Source organism: Halichoeres trimaculatus, unplaced genomic scaffold, assembly GCF_033239565.1.
Source record: "Halichoeres trimaculatus isolate MK-OKI-2021-1 unplaced genomic scaffold, fHalTri1.1 fHalTri1_scaffold_10, whole genome shotgun sequence".
NCBI classification, from domain to species: Eukaryota; Metazoa; Chordata; class Actinopteri; order Labriformes; family Labridae; genus Halichoeres; species Halichoeres trimaculatus.
In genome coordinates, this window is record NW_027437187.1 from 36,208,428 (window position 1) to 36,231,512 (window position 23,085).

A 23,085-nucleotide genomic window follows, 5' to 3' on the forward strand; every position below is an offset into this window, starting at 1 on the left:
AGGCAGACTGCTGATGGGTGGAAAAGGACCTGAGGTGTTGGCAGTGATTCAGAGGTCTGAAACAGGAGCTGGTCTGCCTGTTTACAGACCTGTCAGTCAATCTGGGGCTGCTGTAAACGTCTGCATTAAGGATTAGACTCAGACCAACACGGCTGCTCTTCACCTGACACCTTTTCAGACGCTGGATTAGAGACTCAAGGTTAATTTATCAGCTGAAGATCAGTAAACACCTGAGTGCAGGCTGTTTCACTGACTGTTTCACTAACAGGGGAGGGATGGTTCGTTATTTCTGCGTGAGGAGCTCCATCCAAGCAGCATCGTGCTTCAGGCTCAATCCGATGTAAAGCTACTGTAGCTCTTTTTGACAGTGTCACTAATCCAGCGCAGCCTGGAGCCTCACACTGTCAGTTTAACAACTCACCCTGAATACTCAAGGCTGTGATTAAAATAACCAGCCTGGTAGAGATGAACACATGATTCAAAGCTCTGAAGCTTGTTTCTCTTTCCAGGACGAGCCACAGACGATCCAGCTCTTACTGACAGATTTATTATTTATAATATTTACTAATGTTTATTACTTTCTGCAGTGTTACGTGCTGCGTTAACATCAGAAAACTCTGCTTCCATCCAAGAAAAATGTTCTCCATTAGGGGGCGATATGGGAAAAATATGTCAGATAGTTTTTCTGTCAGGATCAAGATCTGGATTTTATTTTGGAGACTGTTTTACCCTTATACATCACTTTTAGACCCAAAAAATTCTATTTTCTTCTTTTTAATGTTTCATGTTTTCTGCTCCATTTCCTGTTTGTAACCTGTATTTTTTTAACTCTCACAGAACTATCAGGTAACCAGGATTGAGCGCAAATAAATGATTTTAACTGCCAATAATCTAAATACAGTTTTCACTTTGTGTGTTGGATGAAAAACACTAAACACTTGGTTTCAAGCCTAGGTTTACGGAGGACCAAAACTGCCAAAATTAAAAAGAAATAAAAAATAAAATAAAATAAAAGATACATAAGTCAATAAATCAATACATTCAGCACTCAAATATGGAACAACCAATGGGCAAACAGTTTAACCCAAGGCACATTTAGGACCGCCCCCTCAATTGAATATTATTTTCTGCTGTATTTCATTCTGGCACTATCTGAAAAAATAAATAAAAATAAGAAGAGTCTTTTTTTTTTTTACTTCTTTTAATTAATATTTAGTTCTATTTCCACATTTTAAAAAAAATATATTTTTACTTATTTATTTATTTATTTTAAATTTATTTTTTTTATTTTTGTTTTTTATTTTCACTTTAATTTATTTTTAATTTTGGCTGTTTTGTTCCTCCATAGCTGTCGCGACCAAACATGGACTCAATATAGAGAGTAAATAATAAATTATGAACATAGGTTTTTAAATAATTAACATCAGTAATCAACATGGTTTCAGGACCAGGTCTCTCATGGTCATATAGTTAGACAAAACCCAGGACATAGTCGGTGAGCAGAACTGTAACGTATAGAGCTGTCACAATGTGGAATGATTTACCAGTTATCGTTGTTCAGGCCCCCAGTAAATCCAGTTTCTTTCAGAGATTGGTAAAAACAAACATTTTCACACCAATTAATGAACACTGATGAATTCTAATATATGTTGTAGATGCTGACCCTTTTCGTATTAAATTATGTAAATCTTCATGTATATTTTATGATCATTGTATTTTAAGTGCACTTGGTGTGTATTATTCTGTACGTAGTATTGTGTGTGTTGGTTTGTGTATACTCTGTGTTGTATGTTTGCTGTGTGTGGACTCCAGGAAGAGTAGCTGCATGGTTGGTAGCATCCAATGGAAATGAAAAAAGAAATAATTACTAACATATTTACAGAAGATCCATATTCTTCTGGTTACCAGTAGTGGAGCGGTTGTGTACTCTATCTTGGGTTGTGTGTTGAATCAGCCAAAAACGTGAACTCTTTGGCACTGATCTGATAAACACAGAGGAAAAAGTTGTGTCTCACAGCATCTCTGGCAGTTGTTAGCTTCAACACAAATAAAACAGAACAACAACAACAAAAAGAAAAGCTAACTGCTTATTAAGCCACAACGCATTCAAGCTAGCTCAAGCTCCTGTCAAATACAGAAATACACTTACCTTAAAAAAACAACAAACTAATTACAGACACTCATTAGAGCTTAATAACTTAGCATCTTACCACGGGGACAGCTTAGTACAGACTGGCAGGGAAAGACGGGCTGCACCACCCAAGTCTGCGTGGGTGCCTACAGGGGGCGCAGATGCCACATTAGGTCCCTGTGAAGAAACATCAGTTTCTAACTTAAACAATACTTAATCATTACATAAATAGCGAGTGGAATCTTTGACTTCATTATCGTAGCAGGTAATCAAATATATAATTACGTTTATTTTACGATGGGAAAAAGTTGATATTATTGTTAATGATGGTGCTGCCTTCTGATACAATTCACCTTTCATTCGTGGTTGCCCCTTGTAAAAATGAGTTGCCCACCCCCTGCTTCGCACTTCAAAAAGTGAAATATAATAAAATGTTTATCTTTCAGTTTTTGTTTAGTACAAAACTCTTATTAGACCTAATCTAAGCCACAAGTCCAGAAAAATGTCTCATTTCAAGATATTAAAATACAACAATGACACAAGAATGACTTATACACTGAAAATACTGAAATCTTATCAAGTGTTTGTGTCTTAAATTCAGTAGAAAATGTTTTTTTAGACTTAATCTAAGCAACATTCAACTGATCAGTCCACCAAATTTTCAAGCTATTTTTTTTTTTTTTTCACTTTTTTTACAAGCAATTCAGACCTCATTTTTGTCTATAACTTGAAATGAGAATTTTTTCTGGACTGATAAGTAAAATGTGGCTTATGTTGAGTATAATAAGACATTTTTCACTTTTCACTGTGCTCCATGTGGCCCAGACCAACTGTCTGTGCTTCACAGCACAGACCAGCTGTCTGTGCCAGACAACTCTGTGACATGTGGGGTCCATTGCATGCATTAGCGGTCTTTTCTTTGCTCTGTGGAGACCCCTGTTCCTCCCTTGTAGAGCGGGGTCTCAAGTCCAGAAAAATGTCTTATTTCAAGTTATTTAAAGACAAAAATGAGGTTTGAATTGCTGCAAAAAGTTTTAAAAAATCTGCCAGTGGAACAAGAAAAAAGTTGGTAGTATTAAGGCATTTTCTAGTTTTGCGATGACCTCATTTTTGTCTTTAAATAACTTGAAATGACATTTTTCAGGACCTACCAGTTGAGTGTGGCTCATAATTTTTTACTTAAAATAAGACCAAAAAAACATTATAAGATTTTAGATTTTTGCAGCGTATAGAGTAAAATAATTTGCAGCCTGGTTAAAAAATAAAATAAAATAAGATAAAATAAAAATAATATTTAAAATAAAATAAAATAAAATAAAACAAAGTAAAATAAAATAAAACAAAATAAATGAAATTAATAAAATAAAATAAAATAAAATATAATAAAACAAAACAAAATTTAATAAAATTAAATAAAACAAAATGAAATAAAACGAAATAATAATAAAAAAAAATAAATAAATGAAATTGATAAGATAAAATAAAATAAGAATAAAATAAGAATTATGTGCATGTTAATTAATTTGGCTCAGATTCAACCTAATTGACAAATATGACTAAGAATGAAACATGAAGCCTCACTTCGATCCACTTTCCTCAGTGTAGACCGTTGAGAACTTTGTGTTAGAACAAAGAACGCTCCGGATGTTTTCTCCTCCTGCTTGTTTTATTATTTAGACTGAACACGCAGACGATTTGAGGATTCATGTTTGAAGAGGGAAACAAACTGTTTCTTGGAAGTTAAACTGTAATTTCTCTCTTTCTCTGCCTGTCAGCCTCAGAGGAGATCTGTGTTGTGCAGCACTGCCACCTGCTGGCTCTGCTGTGAACAGCACACAGACAGAGAGGTTAGATTTAAATTAAAGGAGGAGAAGAAGTGGTTAAATCCTCTGTTTTTTCACTAAATGGCAAAATATTTTCTCCTCACAGCTCGAACTCGGCTTCATGAGGCCTCCATTAGACCTCCTTAGGGATCCCTGCTCCCTCAGTGTTTCAGCCCTTTTATTTTGCAGAGGTAGGTTTCTATTTGAAGTTGAAAAAGGTAAAATTACCCGATAAGAAGCTGTTCCCTGGATAGAGAATGAAATGGAGCCGGTTGTGTGTGCTTTTGCCAGGAGTCAAAGTGTTGAGAAGGAGTCTGCTCACCTTTAAAGAACTAAAGGCTTATTTTGAAGCTTTTCTAATAAAGTGAAGTGAGTCATGCCTCCGGGTGTTTGACAGGAAACTCAAACAGAGCTGCCATTAACTCCGCTCTCTCTCAGATTGTCGTTCTCTGCCTGATATTGGAACAAATCAGCCGGTCCCTTTATTGAGTTAAACGCGCGGCTCTATTTTTGGCAGATGCTCTGCGTTACTAGAATCAAATGTACCAGAGCTGCTTTGTGTGTGATTAGATGTGCATGAGCAGAGTTAGTGAGTGAACACATTCCTGAGCAAAGGTCAACAGAAGCATCACACAGACAGATTTCACTGAGCTTTTCACAGCCAGGGCCATCAGAACAGAGACGTTTTTATCTAAATGAAACTATTTTCACTTCCCTTTAAAGGATTAATTTTAATTAAAATACGACTGACTGTGGTTTAAAGTCATGAACATTAAATTAACTTTACCTGTGGTGATTATCTTCATGAGTTCCTGTATTAGACTGCTGTATAATCACGCACAGTAACATAACGATCATTTAAACAGCTCCTGGTTCTTTTGGTGCTGTCGGCAGGAGCCAAGTCCTGCAGTTTAGTATTTCCTCTTTCCACTCTTCTTTGAACAAACAGCTTCTCTAGCAGGAATCTTTAGCGCCTCACTGGGGTCTGGACCATGAGGTTTCACCGACTGAACTAGCGCTAACCCATTCAGGAAACCTTAGCAGGTATTCATCACCTGATCGACGTGCGACACCGTTAGCTTACAGTATTCAACTGCACTCAAAAAATAACTCTTTGGATGAACTTGATTAAATTTTAAGCAGGATTTCCATCCAATATGTAAGAGATAATGCCCAATGAGGTGTCCATTATCAGAAATGAATCGACGACGAAGCAACTGCCTAATTTCAAGATATTGATGGTCAATGCAGCCAAGATGTTAAACAACTAGTGCTGTCAGGCGATTATAAAAATTAATCTAATTAATTACAGGATTTGTAATTAATTAATCTAATTAATCGCATTTTAATCTCATATCTGCTTAAGGTCCCAAAATAAAGAATCTGAATTCCAGGACATTAAAATTACATTAAAAGACATTAAAAAATAAGGTGGGAATATTTACAACACATTTTTAGGAACCCTGAGGCATAAGGAACACATGAAAAAAGTTTTATGGTTCTATCTTTACAAAATCTACACATTCCTGCACCTAAGATAAGCTGATTTGATTTTTAGGACGATTTTTGCTTCTGTCACATTTTTTCTTGTTGTGGACTCGTTTTTCACCGCTATATGAACTTCTATACTTCTATGAGGTCAGGAGAACCAGGGCTAAAGGCTAAAAACTGTGAGGAACTATGTACAAAACACTTTTTTCAAGTCTTGGATCAAAGAAAAGAGAAGTATTCTCAGTTTAACATGCTCTGAACACACAAACTGTTGCTGATTGGTGCAGAGCAGCCCCAAGCTGAAACATGACACCAGGAAGATGGAAGCAAATTTTCAAAGAATTCTTTAGATTTAAATACAGGATATATATCGATCATTCAGGGCTTGTTTGATGCAGTAAAGAGTGTAGAATTATCTGTTTTTTACCGAATTGAGCTAGAGCAAAGGGTTGATTTTCTGTAGATTTTCAAAAAGGACGTGTGAACAAACGAGATGTGGACGGCAGTCCCCTTAACAGCGCTCTCTCTTCCCCCCGGTTCGAAGCATGTTGCTGACGTCAGGTGTGATACATTCAGGGGCCGTCGGAAATTTGAAAATCTGACGTGAACACCACTTTTTTCATGTAGGACAAATGGTTTGTAAATGCCAGACTTTTGAAAATAAGTGCGTCTTTGAACGCCTCGCGGGTTTGGGATCCAGATTAATCTGCGTTAATTTTTATGACGCGTTAATATGCGATGTAATTAATTAATCTAATTAACGCGTTAAAATGACAGCCCTATAAACAACTTTGGGCAGACAAAAAATATGGCGTTATGAAGCCTCATATCCAAAATTTGCACGCCCAGAAAGAGTGTCTAGAAAATACAAACTGAACAAGAAAAGTTTATCGTGGTCCTCAAAGCAACCGTTACCAAGAGACTGACAAGGGGGGTGTGAGTTAATGAGAAACATAACGAAGGCAAGCGTACTACCGGAGCTGTCATCAGAATTAGATTTGAAACACAGATCTTATTGATTGGATTTAAAGCCACAGATGAAAACAGTCTCTATTATTTAAATGATTGTCTCAGAATTTCAATAAAAATAGTAACAAAGTAAATTTTGGTTATCTTTTTTTTGAAGATTGGTCTTGAAAAGAGAGGTCGACCTACAACCAGGATCGTCAATACTTTAAGTCTGTGAAAAAAACATATGTTAACGTAAGTTCTGAGTTTCTGTTGCCATGGTTACCAACTAGCGTTTGAGCCCCCGCAGGTTTCCTACAACACTTGTTAACACACACCCTACAGCCAATCAGGATCGAGTATTCACCCGGACCGTGGTGTAACTATACGTAACCCCAACTCAAACTTAGCAGGTCAATGCAATACAATAAAAATTAGTTGATCCAACTCATTTTTAACAAATACAGCCAAGATGTAATTATTGTGGGTAATAAGTGAAACTGATTAACATTTGTCCAGCACAAACCAATGTAGTGACATGAAAATTTAAGTGAGCTAAAAACCACCTTTAGATTGATCCCATAAAAACAACAACACAACCTGGGTCTGTATGCACGTTCAGTCATTAAACAAACAGCATGTTCTATTATGGAACGACTTGTTTAGCTGGAGTGTTAGCCACATGCATGACTGCTAATAATCGCCCAGTTAATTAATTACACCATGAAAGCAATGCAGGTGCAGATAACATCATAATTAAGGGGAACCTTCTGGAAAACCCAATCAAACAAACTCAAACTGCATACATCTACCACTCATTAACCTGACAAGTGGTAACAGTGTGACTGAGAGAAGATCAAGAGAAACATTTTTTAGCCGGAGAAATGGAGATTTACTTACAAGAATACACAACCAGCTGTTATCGGTGAGTCAATCAGGTAAACAAAGAGAAAGAGAAAGTTTGGTGATCTTACACAGAGAAAATGCGTTTGGTGTTTCTGAGCTCACAGTAGAAAACCTCAATGATAAAATCAGTGATATGAAAACTGCTTTGTGGAACAAGCACTGCAGCAATGTCTTATGTGTTCACTGAAAAATGTGTCTCCTAAATCCAAATTTGCTGTATGGCTGCACATGGCCACCTTTCCAAACGGTAACACATCACACGATGTCTGCCATTAAACAGAGGAACGGGCGCTGTAATCCTGCTGTTAGCACCTGTAATGGTGGGGTCCATTAAATTTAGCCTCCTTTTTTGTTCGTTAACCTAGCTCATGCAAACCACTAATCTTTACTTTTTTTTTTCCGTTGACACAAACGGTCTGTTGTCCTCACTAATGACTGGTCACACATGGCGCTGGTTGGCGTTTTTGCTAAAAGGCTAATCCTAATTTTCTCTGTAACCACACTTCATAAAACTGATCCTTAACATTTTGTTTTGTAACCATGGGTGAGAAAGGAAAGCAGTGGATATGTAAACACAAGCTGTCTGTGCTACACATCGCACAGACTGTGACTTTGGTTGTGATAGCAGTTTGTAACTGTCGATGAGGAGGGAACGCAGTGGATATGTGGTCGAGACCCCGCTCTAAAAGGGGGTAACAGGGGGCTCCACAGATCGAGGAAAAGACCACTAGTGCATGCAATGTGAAGCACAGTTAGCAGGTCTGTGCCACATGAAGCACAGACAGTCACCATGTCGTGACAGTATATACAGCCTGTGTCCCTGCACTGCAAAAAACTGAGATCTTATTTTTTTATTTTTGTCTTTTTTCAGTAGAAAATGTCTTTTTAGATTTAATATGAGTCACATTCATCAGACCAGTCTAGAAAAATGTCTAATTTCAAGTTACTTAAAGACAAAAATGAGGTCTGAATTGCTGTAACAAGAAATAAAAAAGTGCCAATGGAACGAGAACAATCATCTTGAAAATTTGCTGGACTGGTCAGAATGTGAATGAAAAAATAAAAAGACATTTTCTACTGAAAATAAGACAAAAACACTTGATATGATTTCAGTTTTTTAACAGTCACATTTTTGACTCAGTTTTAACCATAGCGGTTGGTGCCTAAAAAATCGGACAGTATCCAACAGAGATAAGTAAAGTTATATGAACATTTTGCGTCAGGGCTGGGTGTTTTTTTTTTTAATTTATTTTTTTACCTGAATTTCCTCTTAAACAACCAAATGCTGAAGAAAAAAGGGTCGATTTTACCTCCAGCCTGGAGGTGAGTTTTTGTGCATTCACCAACAGGAGGATGCTGCAAATAAAAGGTGAAATCAAAGTAATGCTGGTTTTATTTTTAGAGATTGATTTCCTCTGATTCAGTTTTCATTTCCACATGTTTTCCTCTCACATGAGTCATCTCTCTCCACCTCAAGCCAAAGCAGCAACAATCTGACCGGTTAGACAACACTGCCCTCTGCTGGACGAAGCCGATACCTCCATCCTGGCTTCCTGTGTTGTTTTTTTACCTTGATTTATGCAAAGTTTGCCCTTTTCCTGATACACATGAACGGTTTGATGCACTCAAGTTCAACCAGAGCCAACTGCAGCTTACTGGAGCGTTTAATGTAGTTACAGGAGTCAGAGCCAAAGGCACCTTACGCTCAGCGTGGAGGCAAAGTTTAAACAGCAGCTTTCAGGCTCCGCTTTGGATGGATATGATGAGCCTGTCCCAGAAAGAAAAGACTGATAGAAAGAGTTTGATATAAGGTGTGTTTTCATATTTGAAGTTTCAGGTCCCGTCTCCCTCCTCTGAGCAGAAGATGAAGTTTTACCCGCTGATGTTTTCAGATATCTCTCACTCACACTCCTGCGTTCACCCCAATATGAAGGAGGTGAAGGTAATTTTCTTTTCTTACGCTTGACGAATTGAAAACTTTTTTCTTTTAAAGAAACAGTCGCTCTGAAATCAGCTCCTGGAGAGGTCTGTGAGACTTTTATTCTCAGTAACTGGAACACCGTGTCTGGAGATTTATCAAACCTCTGTGCTCTGTGCTCCCTGATACTCTGAGACAACGTGTTCAGTGATTTCTCTGTCCTGACCTTTGAGATGAGTGTTATACGGCTCTATCTCAGGAAGAAGTTCACAAAATCTCACTAACAGTATATTTCATGTTGCCTGGTTGCAAATAATTCAGGTGTCGTCTTTGTCTTTTGATGTCTGTATAAGATCTATCTGTTTAAAATCTGTTCTGCTGTGTCTGGAGATATCTGATGGTTAGAAAATAAGTATTGAACGCATCAACTTTTTTCTTATCACATTTATTTCCAAAGCTGCAATTCAAACAAATTTTCTCCCAGACATTGGTATTAACTCAAATAATCCACACATGAAAAAAAATCATAACGTTCAGCTCCATAAATAATGGTTATGGTGAATTAAGTACGATAACACAGGAAAAAAGTATTGAACACACCATGGAAAGGCTGTATACTTTGGCAAGGAAATGGACCATACCACCTGAAATCTGTCAGTAATTATTACTTGAACTTCCAATTAGAGCAAACCAACATCAGCTGGGCTAGAGCAAATTGATGGTCCTATAAAAAAGGTGTTTTTTCACCAAGCAGTTAAATAGCACACACCTCATGATGGGTAAAGGCAAAGAGCTCTCTGAAGACATTCACAACCTGATTGTTGCTCAGCATCAGAATGGAACTGGTTACAGACTTATATCAAAGCACCTGAATATTCCAGTCAGCACCGTTGGGGCCATTATTCACAAGTGGAAGAAGCACCACCTTACCATCAACAGGCCACGCACAGGAGCTCCTTGAAGATTTCTGACCAGGGAGTCAGAAAGATAGTCAGAAGAGGACTCAACCAGCCAAGGACCACCCTGAAAATGCTCCAGAAAGACTTGGAGGCAGCAGGTACAATTGTTACAGAGAAAACAATAGGCAATGCACTCCACCGCCATGGCCTCTATGGACGCTCAGCCCGCAAGACTCCATTCCTCAAGAAAAGGCATGTTGAAGCTGGTTTAAAGTTTGCTAAACAGCATCTTGACAAGCCTGTAGAATACTGGGAGAATGTTGTCTGGTCAGATGAGACCAAAACTGAACTTTTGGGCTGTCATACTACAGACCATGTTTGGAGGAGAAATGGCTCTGCACATCAGCCAAAAAACACTACACCAACAGTGAAGTTTGGAGGTGGAAGCATCATGGCATGGGGTTGTTTCTCATCTCATGGTGTTGGCAAACTTCATATAACTGACGGAGCAATGAATGGAGCCATGTATGGGGAAATTCTTGATCTGAATCTGCTGCCATCCACCAGGATGATGAAGATGAGACGTGGCTGGACCTTCCAGCAGGACAACCATCCAAAGCACACGGCAAAGTTGACTCTCAAATGGTTTCAGAAAAAGAAAATCAATCTGTTAGAATGGCCTAGTCAATCACCTGACTTCAATCCAACTGAACATTTGTGGAAAGAAGTAAAGAAAAGGGTTCACCAGAGGGCACCAAAGAATATTCCAGATTTAAAGACAATCTGTGCAGAGGAATGGGCCAAAATCACACCTGAGCAGTGTGGGCCATTAGTTTAAACAGACAAGAAGCTTCTGGAAGCTGTCATTGCAAACAAAGGCTTCTCCACTAAGTATTAGATGAGTCTCAGTTAGCGTGTTCAATACTTTTTTCCTGTGTTAACGTTCTTAATTCACCATAATCATTATTTATGGACCTGAACGTTGTGATTTCTTTTCATGTGTGGATTATTTGAGTTAATACCAACGTCTGGGAGAAATTTAGTTTGAATTGCATCTTTGGGAATAAATTATTTTCCCCACTGTATATACTTAATTCATACGTTCATAGAGAAAAACATTATCCTACTTATTTGACCCATTGAATGTTAAATAAAAGCAGCACCAAATCATCCAATTCGTATAAAAATATAACAACAGGTTTTAGAGTAAAGAGCCAGAGTCAGTGTTTCTGTATCATGAATCCTTTAATCATATCCTGGAACAAAATAGACTCAGTGTGCAGCGGAGGAATTGAGTAAATAAATATAGTTTCTCAGAGATACACGTGGTAATTGATGCTCAGGAGGTTTATTTTTAGGACCTTTAGCTGAGAGGAGCAGAGTACAGGCAGGCCTCAAAACTGGACACACAGTGACGGGTCTGAGTGGAGGAAACGACATCAGGAGGAGAACAGAAACAGCAGCTGTACGAGGTCTTCAGAGCAGGAGCACGGCGTGGTCCTCGTCAGTAAATCGTGCTCCGTTTCAGGATGTACGGCCTCCGGGTCTTGGTGCTGTGCCCCGCTTGCCTCTTCAGGATGTAGGGGGACTTTCGTTTCAGCGGGGTGTCGCTGTTCTCCTCTAAATACTCCATGGAGTCGTGCAGTAGCTGTTGAGAAGAGATGGCAGAGTGAGTGACAGGAGGAAAACACACGTTTGACTGCTGAGTGGCGAGGTAATGGGAGGCTAGGGCGTGCGGCTGTGATTGAACGAGTGCTCCTGCTCGATGCCTCCATGCATAGAAAACAGGCGCTAATCTGCAGCCGGCGCGTTAAGATTCAAGAAAAGAGACGGAGCTGTTTAAAGAGCAGGGGATGATGGGAGAATGATGAAGGAGGGGGGGTTAATGAGGTGTGTTTACCCTGAGAGATGACAGAGGCCTCTTCAGTGTGTACATGTGTGTGTTCATGTGTGTGTTTTTCAATCTGTAGAGACACTTCCTGTTTTAGTTTCTGGCTCAAACATGGAGCAGAGGAACGGTTTGTTGCACTTTAACCCTTCACATGTCTGAAAGTGTTACAGGTGAGATCATTTCACCTGTTTTTAAGGCTGAAATGTTTTGAAGGGAAGAGAAGAAAGTAATTCATGATGAGATTAAAACTTTAAGGTTTGTCAACAGGTGGTTAGGACATGTACGATCGCTTCAGAGATGCTTCAACAACACGTCAATTTCTGCAGAGCAGATCGTACCAAACAGGAAATCAGACACAAAAACGATCGGAATATCAGGTCATTTTATCAAAAGAAAGTAAAGTTTATCAAAACTACGTCTCTGGCACATGGTCAGGAGCCGTCAGTAGGTCAGATCCAGATTAAATCTGAGCTTTTAAGACAAGGAAAGTTCATCTTGGAGGTAAAAACTTCATAATTCTCTGGGACACAACACATCCTTTCTATAAGGACACCAACAGAGAGGAGAAGGCTGAAGTTTAGGGAGGGCCAGGTGAGCTTAACATGCTCACCTAAAGACCACTTAGGTCATCTGGATCAGGTCTGCTTTCAGTCCCCAGAGTCAGAACCAAACATGGAGAGGCAGCATTCAGCTTCTATGCTCCATATATCTGTAACAATCTGCCAGAAAATATCAGGTCTGCTTTTTTATATCATTTTTTTACAACTGTTTTTAATTCAAGCTTCTAACAATTCATTTGAATAACTTTTCTTGTTTAAAAAAGATACACAATTATGCCACTCTTGGACTCTTATCTTAAAATCAGTTTTAAGATCTGTTTGAACTTTTTTTTAACTTATCCTATTTGCTTGTATCTTATGATTTAAATCTGCTTTAAAATTGAATTTAAATTGTTTTCTTCTAATTTGCTCTGACTGTAAAGCACTAAACTTGTCATGCCTTGCCCATAATCCATGGCGCTGATGCTCTATGCCTTAATTAGGGGTGACACTGTGCCAGTTTGCAAATGCCTTTCAGACGTAAAGGGCTAGCTTCGGTTCTTTTATGGCACTAAGAGAAACTATTCTTTTTATTATATATATATATATATATATATATATATATATATATATATATATATATATATATATATATTAATTTTCTTTATTGTATAATTATAATTTTCATTATTTTATCTGCTTTTGAATAAAAATTTGCATTTTCTTTAAATTTGCTCTGACTGTAAAGCACTTTGAATTGCCTTGCTGTAAAATATATACTGTTGCTATAAAATAATATTAAAACATATATGACTTTTATTAATTAAGTATTATTCTAATTTTTATTCAATCTTTTTCTATCTGCTTTTTAATTAAATTCTAACCTTTCTCTTTTACTTTGCTCTGTCTGTAAAGCACTTTGAATTGCCTTGCTGGAATTTGCTTTATAAATAAACATGCCTTGCCCCAAAACCACGGTGTGACACTGTGCCAGTTTGCAAATGCCTTTCAGAAGTTTAGGGCTGGGTACAGAGTTTTGGTTGTTTTATGGCAATGAGAGAAACTATTTTATATATATATATATATATATATATATATATATATATATATAGTGCCAGTTTGCAAATGCCTTTCAGACGTGTAGGGCTGGGTACTAAGCTTCCGTTTTTTTATGGCACTAAGAGAAACGCTTCAGTAGTACTGAGAATCAAACATGCCTCATCTTTTGGTGCCAAGTTAAGGTACCCAAAGAGTTAATCACCTGTCAACATCTTGTAATGCCTCTGGACTGGCTGTTATGTTACACGCGGTTGCGACATGCAGGTTGTTGCCATCTTGTCGACTCTTCAGACCCCTTCAGACTTGTTCTCACTTGTTGCAACTGTTTTCTTCCTTGGAAAATTATCTGATTTTTTACAAGAAAACCTCTCAGAGTGGAAAAATACTACAGCTGTAGTATAGAGAAGTTAGCCTAGCGTTAGCTCCAAGCTGTGCTGTCTCTTTTTTTTGTTGGGAGTTTGGTCAAGCATAGCAAAACTTTCCATCAGGGTTGTTGAAACAGAGACTGATGTGCAAGAAATCTCTCAAGATGCAACGATAGAAACACGCAACTGGTGTCTGCTGTTTCCTCACCTCTGTCTGCTTCCAGTGTGTGTGTGTGTGTGTGTGTGTGTGTGTGTGTGTGTCAGTGTGTGTGTGTGTCTCACCCGCTCCTCCCGGCTCTGCAGCGCTCTGCAGATGTGTTGCAGGTTGTGCAGCTCCTCCAGCAGCGGGAGGCCTCCTTCCCTCAGCTCGGCCTCCTCCTCATCGCCTCCTTCCTCGCCGCTCCACGCCTCCTGCCGCAGGCTGCTCACCACCCGGCACAGGTTAGGTAGCGACACGCGCCAGTAGGGGGCACTCTGCTTATTCTGTTTCAGCTGCAGAGAGCACAGAGAGGAGGGGGAGGATTTTCATCAGACTGAGGAGGTCTGATCTGGATTTTCTCAATGATTGGATCGTCAGATACAGACATAAATAAAACAGTCACGAGGATCTTTGTACAAACGACTAATCTCATTAATTTAATCTAATAACAGATGGAATGAGTGAGCATGTGACACAAACTGAAGAAGCTGATAAAGAGAGGTCAAAAAGGTATGAACGTTCTGTTTTTCAGATATTTTCTTTATTATTTATTTATCAAAGAAAAACAAGACACGAGATGTATTGATGATGATGATGATGGTGATGAAGAGACTCTGCCTCCAGCTCTCTGGGGCTCACTTTGTTGGTGTTGTTGAGGAAAACAGAGTCCTGTGATGATGTAAGCACAGGTGGAGCAGGTTTTCCCTCGTCCCCTCGAGGGGAGAGCCGTGTAATAAAACATGTAACAGAAACATCAGAGGAGCAGCACGGCGAGGACCACACAGGAGCAGAGACCGAGGTTCAGAGACCGAGGTTCAGACTGATTCATGTCAGACAGCAGGTTTTTCTGTGTTTAGAGTGAATGGATGCAGAGCGGAGGGACCCGTTTGTGTTTTCATTAGTTTCACACGGATTCATCAGGATCTGTCTGTGGCTGTCAGTAAATTAACGATTAAAGAGGAGGTAAACTTCACATACTGACGGGTATTAACCCTATTTGTAATTTACTTTTTCTCTTTTTCTTTCCCTTCCTTCATTCAATTTAATTCCACTTTCCTTTTTTACTTGCTTTTTTCCTTTCCCCCTTTCTCCTTACCTCATTTCCTTCTTTAGTTTACCTTTATTTCTTTCTCCTTCCTTTCTTTTAATTGTTACTTTCTTTTTTTTTGTCCTTTTTTCCCTGTCCTTTCTCTTTCCCTCCCTTCCTTTCTTCCTTCCTTCATTCAGTTTTATTCTACTTTCCTTTAACTTGCTTTTTTCTTTTCCTCCTTTCTCCTTTCTTCATGTTCTTCTTTAGTTTACCTTCTTTTCTTGCTCCTTCCTTTCCTTTTTCGTTTCTTCCTTTCATTTGTTTTGTTATTTCACCTCAACTTTCTTTTTCCTTCCTTGCTTTCTCTTTTCCTTTCCTCCTTCTTTCCTTTCTTCAAATTCTCTCCTTTCTTCCCTCCGGTCTTTCCTCACCTTTGTTCTTTTTCTCCCTTTTTCTTTTTCCCCTGTCCTTCCTCTTTCCCTTCCTTCTTTTATTCCCCCCACCCTCCCTCCCTTCCTTCCTTTCTCCCTTCCTTCATTGTTTTATTCTACTTTCCTTTTTAAACTTGCTTTTTTTTCCCCTCCTTTCTCGTTTCTTCATGTCCTTCTTTAGTTTTCTTTTTCTTTCTCCTTCATTTCCTTTTTCTTTTCTTCCTTTCTTTTGTTTTTACCCCTGTCCTTTCTTTTTACCTCCTTCCTTTCTCTTTTCCTTTCCTCCTTCTTTCCTTTCTTCAAATCCTTCCCTTCCTTCCCTCCAGTCTTTCCTCACCTTTGTTCTTTTTTCTCCCCTTTTTTCCTCCTTTCTCTTTCATTTTGTCTTCCTTACTTTCCCTTTTCCTTTCTTCTTTTTTTCTTCCTTCTTTTCTTCCTTTAAATCCTTTCCTTCCTTACTTCCTACCCATCCTTTGTTTTTTCCCTTTTTCCCTTTCCTTTCTTTGTCCTTCCTTCAAATCCTTTCCTTTTCTTGCTCCTTCCTTTTTCGTTTTAAACTTTCCTTTTTTTGCCTTCCTTCCTTTTAAATTTTGTATACTCTTTTGCGATTTTTTTTTGTGAAGTGATCATTAATTCCATATATACATATTTGCTCTGTTCATGTCGTAATCTTTGGGGGGGGTATCTTTTTTTGTTAAAACGTGCTATATCAATAAAGTTTTTATTATTATTAAAGTTATACTCTGAAAGAGTTCACTAAAAAAATAAATAATTAATTTTTTCAGGAATTATCCTCCTGAATTGTCTCCTCTGGGCCTTTATACATGTGTGTCAGTGTCAGTGTCTGCCTCAACCTTCTCCTCTGCCTGGATGTTGATGTTTTGGTTGTTCCAGGACGTTTCTGGGTGGAGAGATAACGTGGTTACATCAGCCAATCACAGCCTGCCTAGTGCTTAAAGAGATTTCATGTTGATGTTAGCAAGTGGAAGAAGCTAATCACAGTGGCTACTATAGCGGACGTAGCATTGAGTAAGACAACAACCAAAGTGAAACAAAACTCCAAACAGATAAAGCTTTTTCCTAAACGAGGGTGAAGCTTGGCTCAACTTTCACTTGTTTAAGGAACTTGAAGAGCAGCACGGGACGAAGAGCGATGTGAGTTAGCTTTCTGCTAACCAGGTATGAGTTAAATACCTGTGATTAGCTTGTGCTAACATGCCAAGTCAGGTGCACGGCTCTCGAATGTCTCCTATGTAGAAACGCAATGCCACAGGTGGTTGCTGGGCTAGTGAGTGTGTTAACGTAGTCACGGTTGGAGGCGGTGGGTGTGTGCTGCCGCTGGCACTGAGCCAAGGAGGAGGAGCCTTGTTTGATTGTTGTTTTTACCAACAAGTAATGAAAGGTCCTTCTACACACAGAAAGTAGAAAATAATCTGTTCATTCAGCAGAAACTCAACAACTCTTTAGCTGACGTTCTTAAATGAACAGATTTATCAGGATGTGAAAATGTGAGAGCTCAGGAATCCCAACAGAGGACACAAGACCAGATTAAAGCTAGAAAGCGGAGCAAAAATGACAAAATGAAGCAGAAGAAATGTTGGTCAGGGTTAATAAATCTGTCAGGAGGAGCTCCTGACTTTAAACCATCAGCAGGATTTAATGATCATACTCCAGCTGCTGGTTTCACCCAAAGACAGAAAGACACATTTATTCTACGTCTCTAACTCAGCGGTCCATTATTCAGTTAATGTGACAATCATCTCTCCTCAACGACCTCCCAGCACCAGCTGCCATGAATCACACGGCTGATTTTTCCCTGACAGACCGTCTCTGCAGAGGGACCACGGTTTTTTATCAGGTAAAGGTGGAAGACGTGAGTCAGGTTCATCTAAATCCTGCCTGTCTCTGCTGGATCCTCTGTCCTCTCACTGTCATCCCTCAGATATTTATGAGGAAATTTAAACGTTTCCCTGTAAGTAAATAAAATACTGGCCCCCTGCTGCCAGATGACTTTGTTTTGTAACCGTAAATGAAGAGGGTATAAGACCCTGCTGAATGCTAAGAGCTTACACAGTACAACACAGTTTACAGAATAGCTGTCTGTGCTTCACATGGCACATAAAGACACAGCTGTTATTTTAGAGAGACATTTTTTACAGTGCAGTTTGGTGTTTAGTAGGGCTGAACAATTAATCGAATTGAAACCGACATCGCAATGTAACAGAATGCAGTTTTCAAATCACAAAGGCTGCAATTAACAAAAAAAAAGTTTAATGTTTTCCAAAAAAAAAAAAAAAAAAAAAAGTCAAGATGCTAATGTTGCCAACATGTATTTTCTGGCAAAAAGATCCACAATCCTTGTTCACTTTATTCTGTACGGTTTGTTAGGAAGTCAGTTAAGCTTCACAGCGTTTCTTTTTGTTTCAATCAAAAAGTATAAAAAAGATTTTCTTTTATATGTTGACCGTATCCCTTGTTGTGTTGGCCTTTTTATATAATGATTTATTGCGCGTGTTAAGTGACTAATGCAGATGATAACCCCCATTAAAGTAAATTTTAAAAAATTGCTAAATCGCAATATTGTTAAAAAATATATATATATATATATCGCAATTTGATTTTTTTCCAAAATCGTTCAGCCCTGTTGTTAAGCTGACATTTTTTATCCATATAAAGTATGAGCTGCAAATTTTTAAAACCTCAGTGTTGCATCAGACTAAATATGAGCCACATTGAACGGACAGGTCCAGAGAAATGTTTTCTTTTTAAGATATTAAAAGACAAATATTGAGCTTGAATTGCTTGTGAAGGTTAAAAAAAATCTGCCTGTAGGTTAAGAAAAATTTAGTTGTCGATTTTCTTGAAACGAGGTGTTTGTTGAATGTTGAATGTTCCTCATTCTTTATTCTGGAGAATTCCTGTGCAACAATTTTGGCCTTTTTGCACAATTTCATGCATCTTTTGAACTTCAAATGTTTATGAAGCACATTGTCACATCCTGATGAATCCATTCTAAGTCGTCAGCTGAAGAGTTGTTTCTCTGCAGAATGTGCAGAGCTTTAGCTTTAGACCAGCAGCCAATGCACAATCCAAATGGAGTTTTTCTTTAAAGTATTGATTAACTTCAGTTTTCTGTGTGCACTTGAAGGAAAAAGCAGATTTTCAACAGAATTGATATTATTACTGATATTATTGTTTTTGGTTCTGTCCTGATCTGCTGGATGGAGACGACGTGACCATGTAACACCTGTTCTGGCCTCTCTTCTCTGGCTTCCTGTCAGCTTCAGGATCCAGTTTAAGGTTGCTTATTGGTTTTTTAAAAGTTTTTAAGGGTTGGCACAGTCTGCCTTTGCACTGGTTTTTAATACTAGTTAAGAAAGACATCCTTGTTTTTACTTTTTCTATTTATTATGGGGTCCTCCTCTGTTATTTATTGTCTTTTTGTTGTTTTTATAGTTTTTTATTTTCTTTTAACACATTTTTTTATTCGATTGTGCTCGAAGACTGTGCAGCTCTTTGGTCGACCTTGGTTGTTTTTAAATGAGCTATATAAATAAACTTGATTGATTGATTGAGAAAACAAAATGCAAAATCCACCTAAAGCTCCTGTCGGACTGAGAAACTGAAGCACAAACCTTTTTGTTTTAAAGTGATACTCCAGGATGGAACAAGTTGGGTCCTATCACAAGGTTTAGGGCAGAAATTACCCCTACAGCAGTGTTTTTGTGCAGCAGAAGCTCAGAGCGCTCGCACCAAACACCCCCTCCCTGCTCCTCTGACGGTTTCCTCTGCACTCAGACGGGGCCATATTTTACTTGACCAAAACCCAAATAAACGGACTCCCACCAAAAAACTCTGATATGGGTCTGCATTCACGCTTTATTTAGAGAATTTTCAGCGCGTTGCTTTCACAGAAAAACACCGCTAAATAAGGCTCTAGTTCTCATCGTGTCGTAAAACAGCGCTACCTCCACTGCAGAGGACAGGTAGTCTGCCAGGACGAAGAGACACGATGAGAACTAGAGCCTTATTAAGCGGTGTTTTTGTGTGAAAGTAACGCACTGAAAATTCTCTTAATAAAGCGTGAATGCAGACCGACATCAGATTTTTTCGGTGGGAGTCTGTTTATTTGTGTTTTTGGTCAAGTAAAATATGGCCCCGTCTGAGTGCAGAGGAAACCGTCAGAGGAGCAGGGAGTGGGTGTTTGGTGCGAGCGCTCTGGGCTTCTGCTGCACAAAAACACTGCTGTAGGGGTAATTTCTGCCCTAAACCTTGTGAGAGGACCCAACTTGTTCCATCCAGGAGAATCAGCGTGCAAACCAGTGCTGCAAAAAGAAAAATCTTAGTTTGGTCTTAAATTGAAAAAAACTGAAATGTAGATAAATCCAATCAAGTCATTTGTTTTAAATTTGGTGAAAACTGTCTCATTACCTTTAGTATGAGCCAAATTCACCTGACAAATCCAGAAAAAAATGTTAGAAAAGATGCACCTATACTGCTTTAAAAAATCTGCCGGAAAGGTAAGAATCAATACTTGTTCGTTTTTTTGGTAAAGCGACACTTTTTTTTTTTTCTTGTTTGAAGAAACCCTTTTTTAACCTTTTTTTGTTTCAAATCAGACTTTTATTCCAGACTTTTCAGTTGGATAAGCAGTATAGATGCACCTATACTGCTTAAAAAAATCTGCCAGTGAGGTAAGAAAAGACACAGGTAAGAAAAGATGCTGAAGGAAGAGGGACACAAAGAGACAGAAAGGAGAGAAAGGACTCCAACCTGAGTGAAGAGACTGCTGAGAAGATCTTCTCCGAGCGCTCGCTGGTCCTGGTCCACGTCTGTGGGAGAAAGGAGAGAAAAAGGCTTAAAACACGACACTGGACGACTGGATTCAGATTTCACTGACTGCATTTAGAGCAATAAACTCAGGATCACAGAATTTCAGTAATAAACCTTGAATAAATCCTTGATTCAGAATATTTAAATCCTGACTCGGTGTGGCCGTAGTGATGCACTTGTTGCATGCTGTCAGATTTTCCTGCACGATGCATGAAAAAGAAAAAGCTGCTCACCTGAACACAGCCCTCCACACGTGAAGCAGAGCAGCAGCAAACACGCCAAGTGAGCCTGCATGGTGATGGATGTAAAAAGAGGAGTCCTGCGCTGAAGAAGGGTTCACCTGAGAGGGATCTAGTCCATAAGGTTAAGGGTCAAAGCGTGGAGGAGGCTGATTTCTTCTTCTTCTTCTTCTTCTTCTTCTTCTTCTTCTTCTTCTTCTGTCAGATCCAAACGCTCCGTCCTCCTGTCTCTCAGGTTCCTGGTTGCTCGTGAAGTGCCGTGGGCTCCATTCCCTCAGTTTATAAGAGCCAACGTGATGTCAGAGGATTACCCACCCACTGAATACCCCTCCTCCATCCATCCATCCATCCCTTTCTCCATATCATCTCCTTTCCTCCGTCCCTGTGTCGTCGTTAAATCAGACGTCACTCCAGCATCACCGGGCGAGAGCTTCCTGCGTCAGGGTTTGGGAGTTTGGTTATTTCAGCTCCTGGGTGCTCGCAGGAGGAGGTTGGAGGAGGTTTGGATGAACATGTCTCCTGGGGAGGGGGTGAGAGGAGGAGGAGGGGGAGAGGGATGAAAAACACAGGCTGCTCTCTGCACAGACGACATCTGGTTCAGGCTCTTTATGAATCAACAGGTGGATCAAAGTCAAACACCCAAAAAACTGTTTTTACAACCAGGAAATGTCAAAAAATCCAAGTGTTTTTTTAAAAGTGCTGTTTTTACTCTGAGCTTTAACAATAGGAAACATTTTTGTTTGTTTTTACACCTATAACACAAAAGCATGCTGGACCTTGAGCAGTTTGTGAAGAATCTGTGTAAAATTAAAAAACCTGGACTCTCATTAAGTGTTCTTGTCCTGACATTCTTGATCCACACTTTACAATAAGATTATTAGCATCAGTACAGGTTATTCCTCAATGCAATTCTTTAACAGTTCTTAGCTTCCTGATCGGGTCGAGCAGGACCAGATTGATTTACAGCACCTCTAAGTCTCAATGACAACGCCACGCTAACTGATGAAGTTTAGTAGTGAGAAGAGAGATCTGTGTTTTTCTCTGCTGAAAACGATTTCTGTGATTAATTTTGTAGTGATGGTGGACACTGGAGCCTAACTGTCTGACAGAAAAAGGACAGAAGAGCAGAAGAAAGAGAAACAGGAGAGAGATAGAGCACAAGCTAAAGGCTAAAAACCAAGCTAGAGGCTGAAAAAAGGAGCTAAATGCTAAAAACAAGCTAAAGGCTAAAAGAGGAGCTAAAGGCAAAAATATGAAAGCTAAATGCTAAAAAACACAAGCTAAATGCTTCAAAGGATGCTATATTCTAAAACTGCTCCTAAAACCACAAGCTAAAGGCTTAAAAATAAGCTAAAGGCTAAAAAAAAAGTTGCTAAATGTTAAAAAAAAAAAAAAACAAGCAAAAGGCTAAACAGGTGCTAAAGGCAGAAACAAAGGCTAAATGCTAAAAAACAAGCTAAGGCTGAAACAGAAGATATTGGTAAAACACAAGCTAAAGGCTTGTATGGATGCTAAATGCTAAAACCGGAGCCAAAGGCCCAAACACAGGAATAAAGCTAAAACATGAGCTATAGGCTGAAAAAAGGAGCTAAATGGTAAAAAAAAAAAAAAAAAAAAAAAAAAAGCTTCAGGCTAAAACAAGAGCTAAAGGCAAAAAACAAAAGCTAAATGCTAAAACACTAGATAAATGCTTCAAAGGATGCTTAATGCTAAAACTGGAGCCAAAGGCCCAAACACAAGCTTAGGGCTAAAATGTAGGTTAAAGGCTAAATAATGAGCTTAATGATAAATGCTGAAACAGAAGCTAAATTTTTAAAAACAAGCTAAAGGTTATAACAGGAGCTAAAGGTGGAAACAAAAGCTAAATGCTAAAACTCAAGCTTAAGAGCAAAACTGGAGCTACAGGCCCAAACCCACTAAAGGCTAAAACCAGAGATAAAAGCTAAAACAGGAGATAATGGTAAAACACAAGATGAAGGTTTCAAAGGATGCTGAATGCTAAAACTGGAGCTAAAGGCCCAAACACAGGCTAAAGGCTAAGACATGGGTAAAATTCTAAAAATTGAGCATAAAGCTCAAAGCTTAAACAGGAGCTAAATGTTTAAATATGAACTAACGGCTAAATCAGGAGCTAAAGGTGAAAACAAAAGCTAAATGATAAAAAAAAAAACCAAGCTAATGGCTAAAACAGGAGATAAAGGCCTCAAAGGATGCTAAAACTGGGGCCAAAGGCCCAAACACAGTCTAAAGGCTAAGACACAAGCTAAATGCTGAACCCAGGTTAATGTGTTTGTGCTAACGTTGGCTCCAACCCACAGTCAGCAGTTATTCTGCAGTGGTCTGTTCAAACTTGAGAGTCTATCAATAAAATGAAGAGCCAGGT

General features: G+C 38.8%; 1 protein-coding gene across 1 annotated transcript; it reads right to left on the reverse strand.

Moving 5' to 3' along the window:
• Positions 1-11,377: 11,377 nt before the first annotated feature.
• nts (neurotensin) lies at positions 11,378-21,056 on the reverse strand. The gene is made up of 4 exons (XM_074678187.1): positions 20,697-21,056; positions 20,404-20,462; positions 14,253-14,462; positions 11,378-11,764 (listed from the first exon to the last, which is right to left on the reverse strand). The coding sequence occupies exons 1-4, from the start codon at positions 20,755-20,757 to the stop codon at positions 11,621-11,623; spliced, it is 474 nt and encodes a 157-aa protein (XP_074534288.1). The 5' UTR covers positions 20,758-21,056; the 3' UTR covers positions 11,378-11,620.
• Between the last annotated feature and the right edge of the window lie 2,029 nt (positions 21,057-23,085).

Coding starts and splice junctions, on each gene's coding strand:
- nts (XM_074678187.1), bottom strand. CDS start 20,757: ATGCAGGCTCACTTGGCGTGTTTGCTGCTGCTCTGCTTCACGTGTGGA. Junction 20,463..20,696: donor GTGTGGAGGGCTGTGTTCAG/GTGAGCAGCTTT, acceptor TTTCTCCCACAG/ACGTGGACCAGGACCAGCGA. Junction 14,463..20,403: donor TCAGCAGTCTCTTCACTCAG/GTTGGAGTCCTT, acceptor TGCTCTCTGCAG/CTGAAACAGAATAAGCAGAG.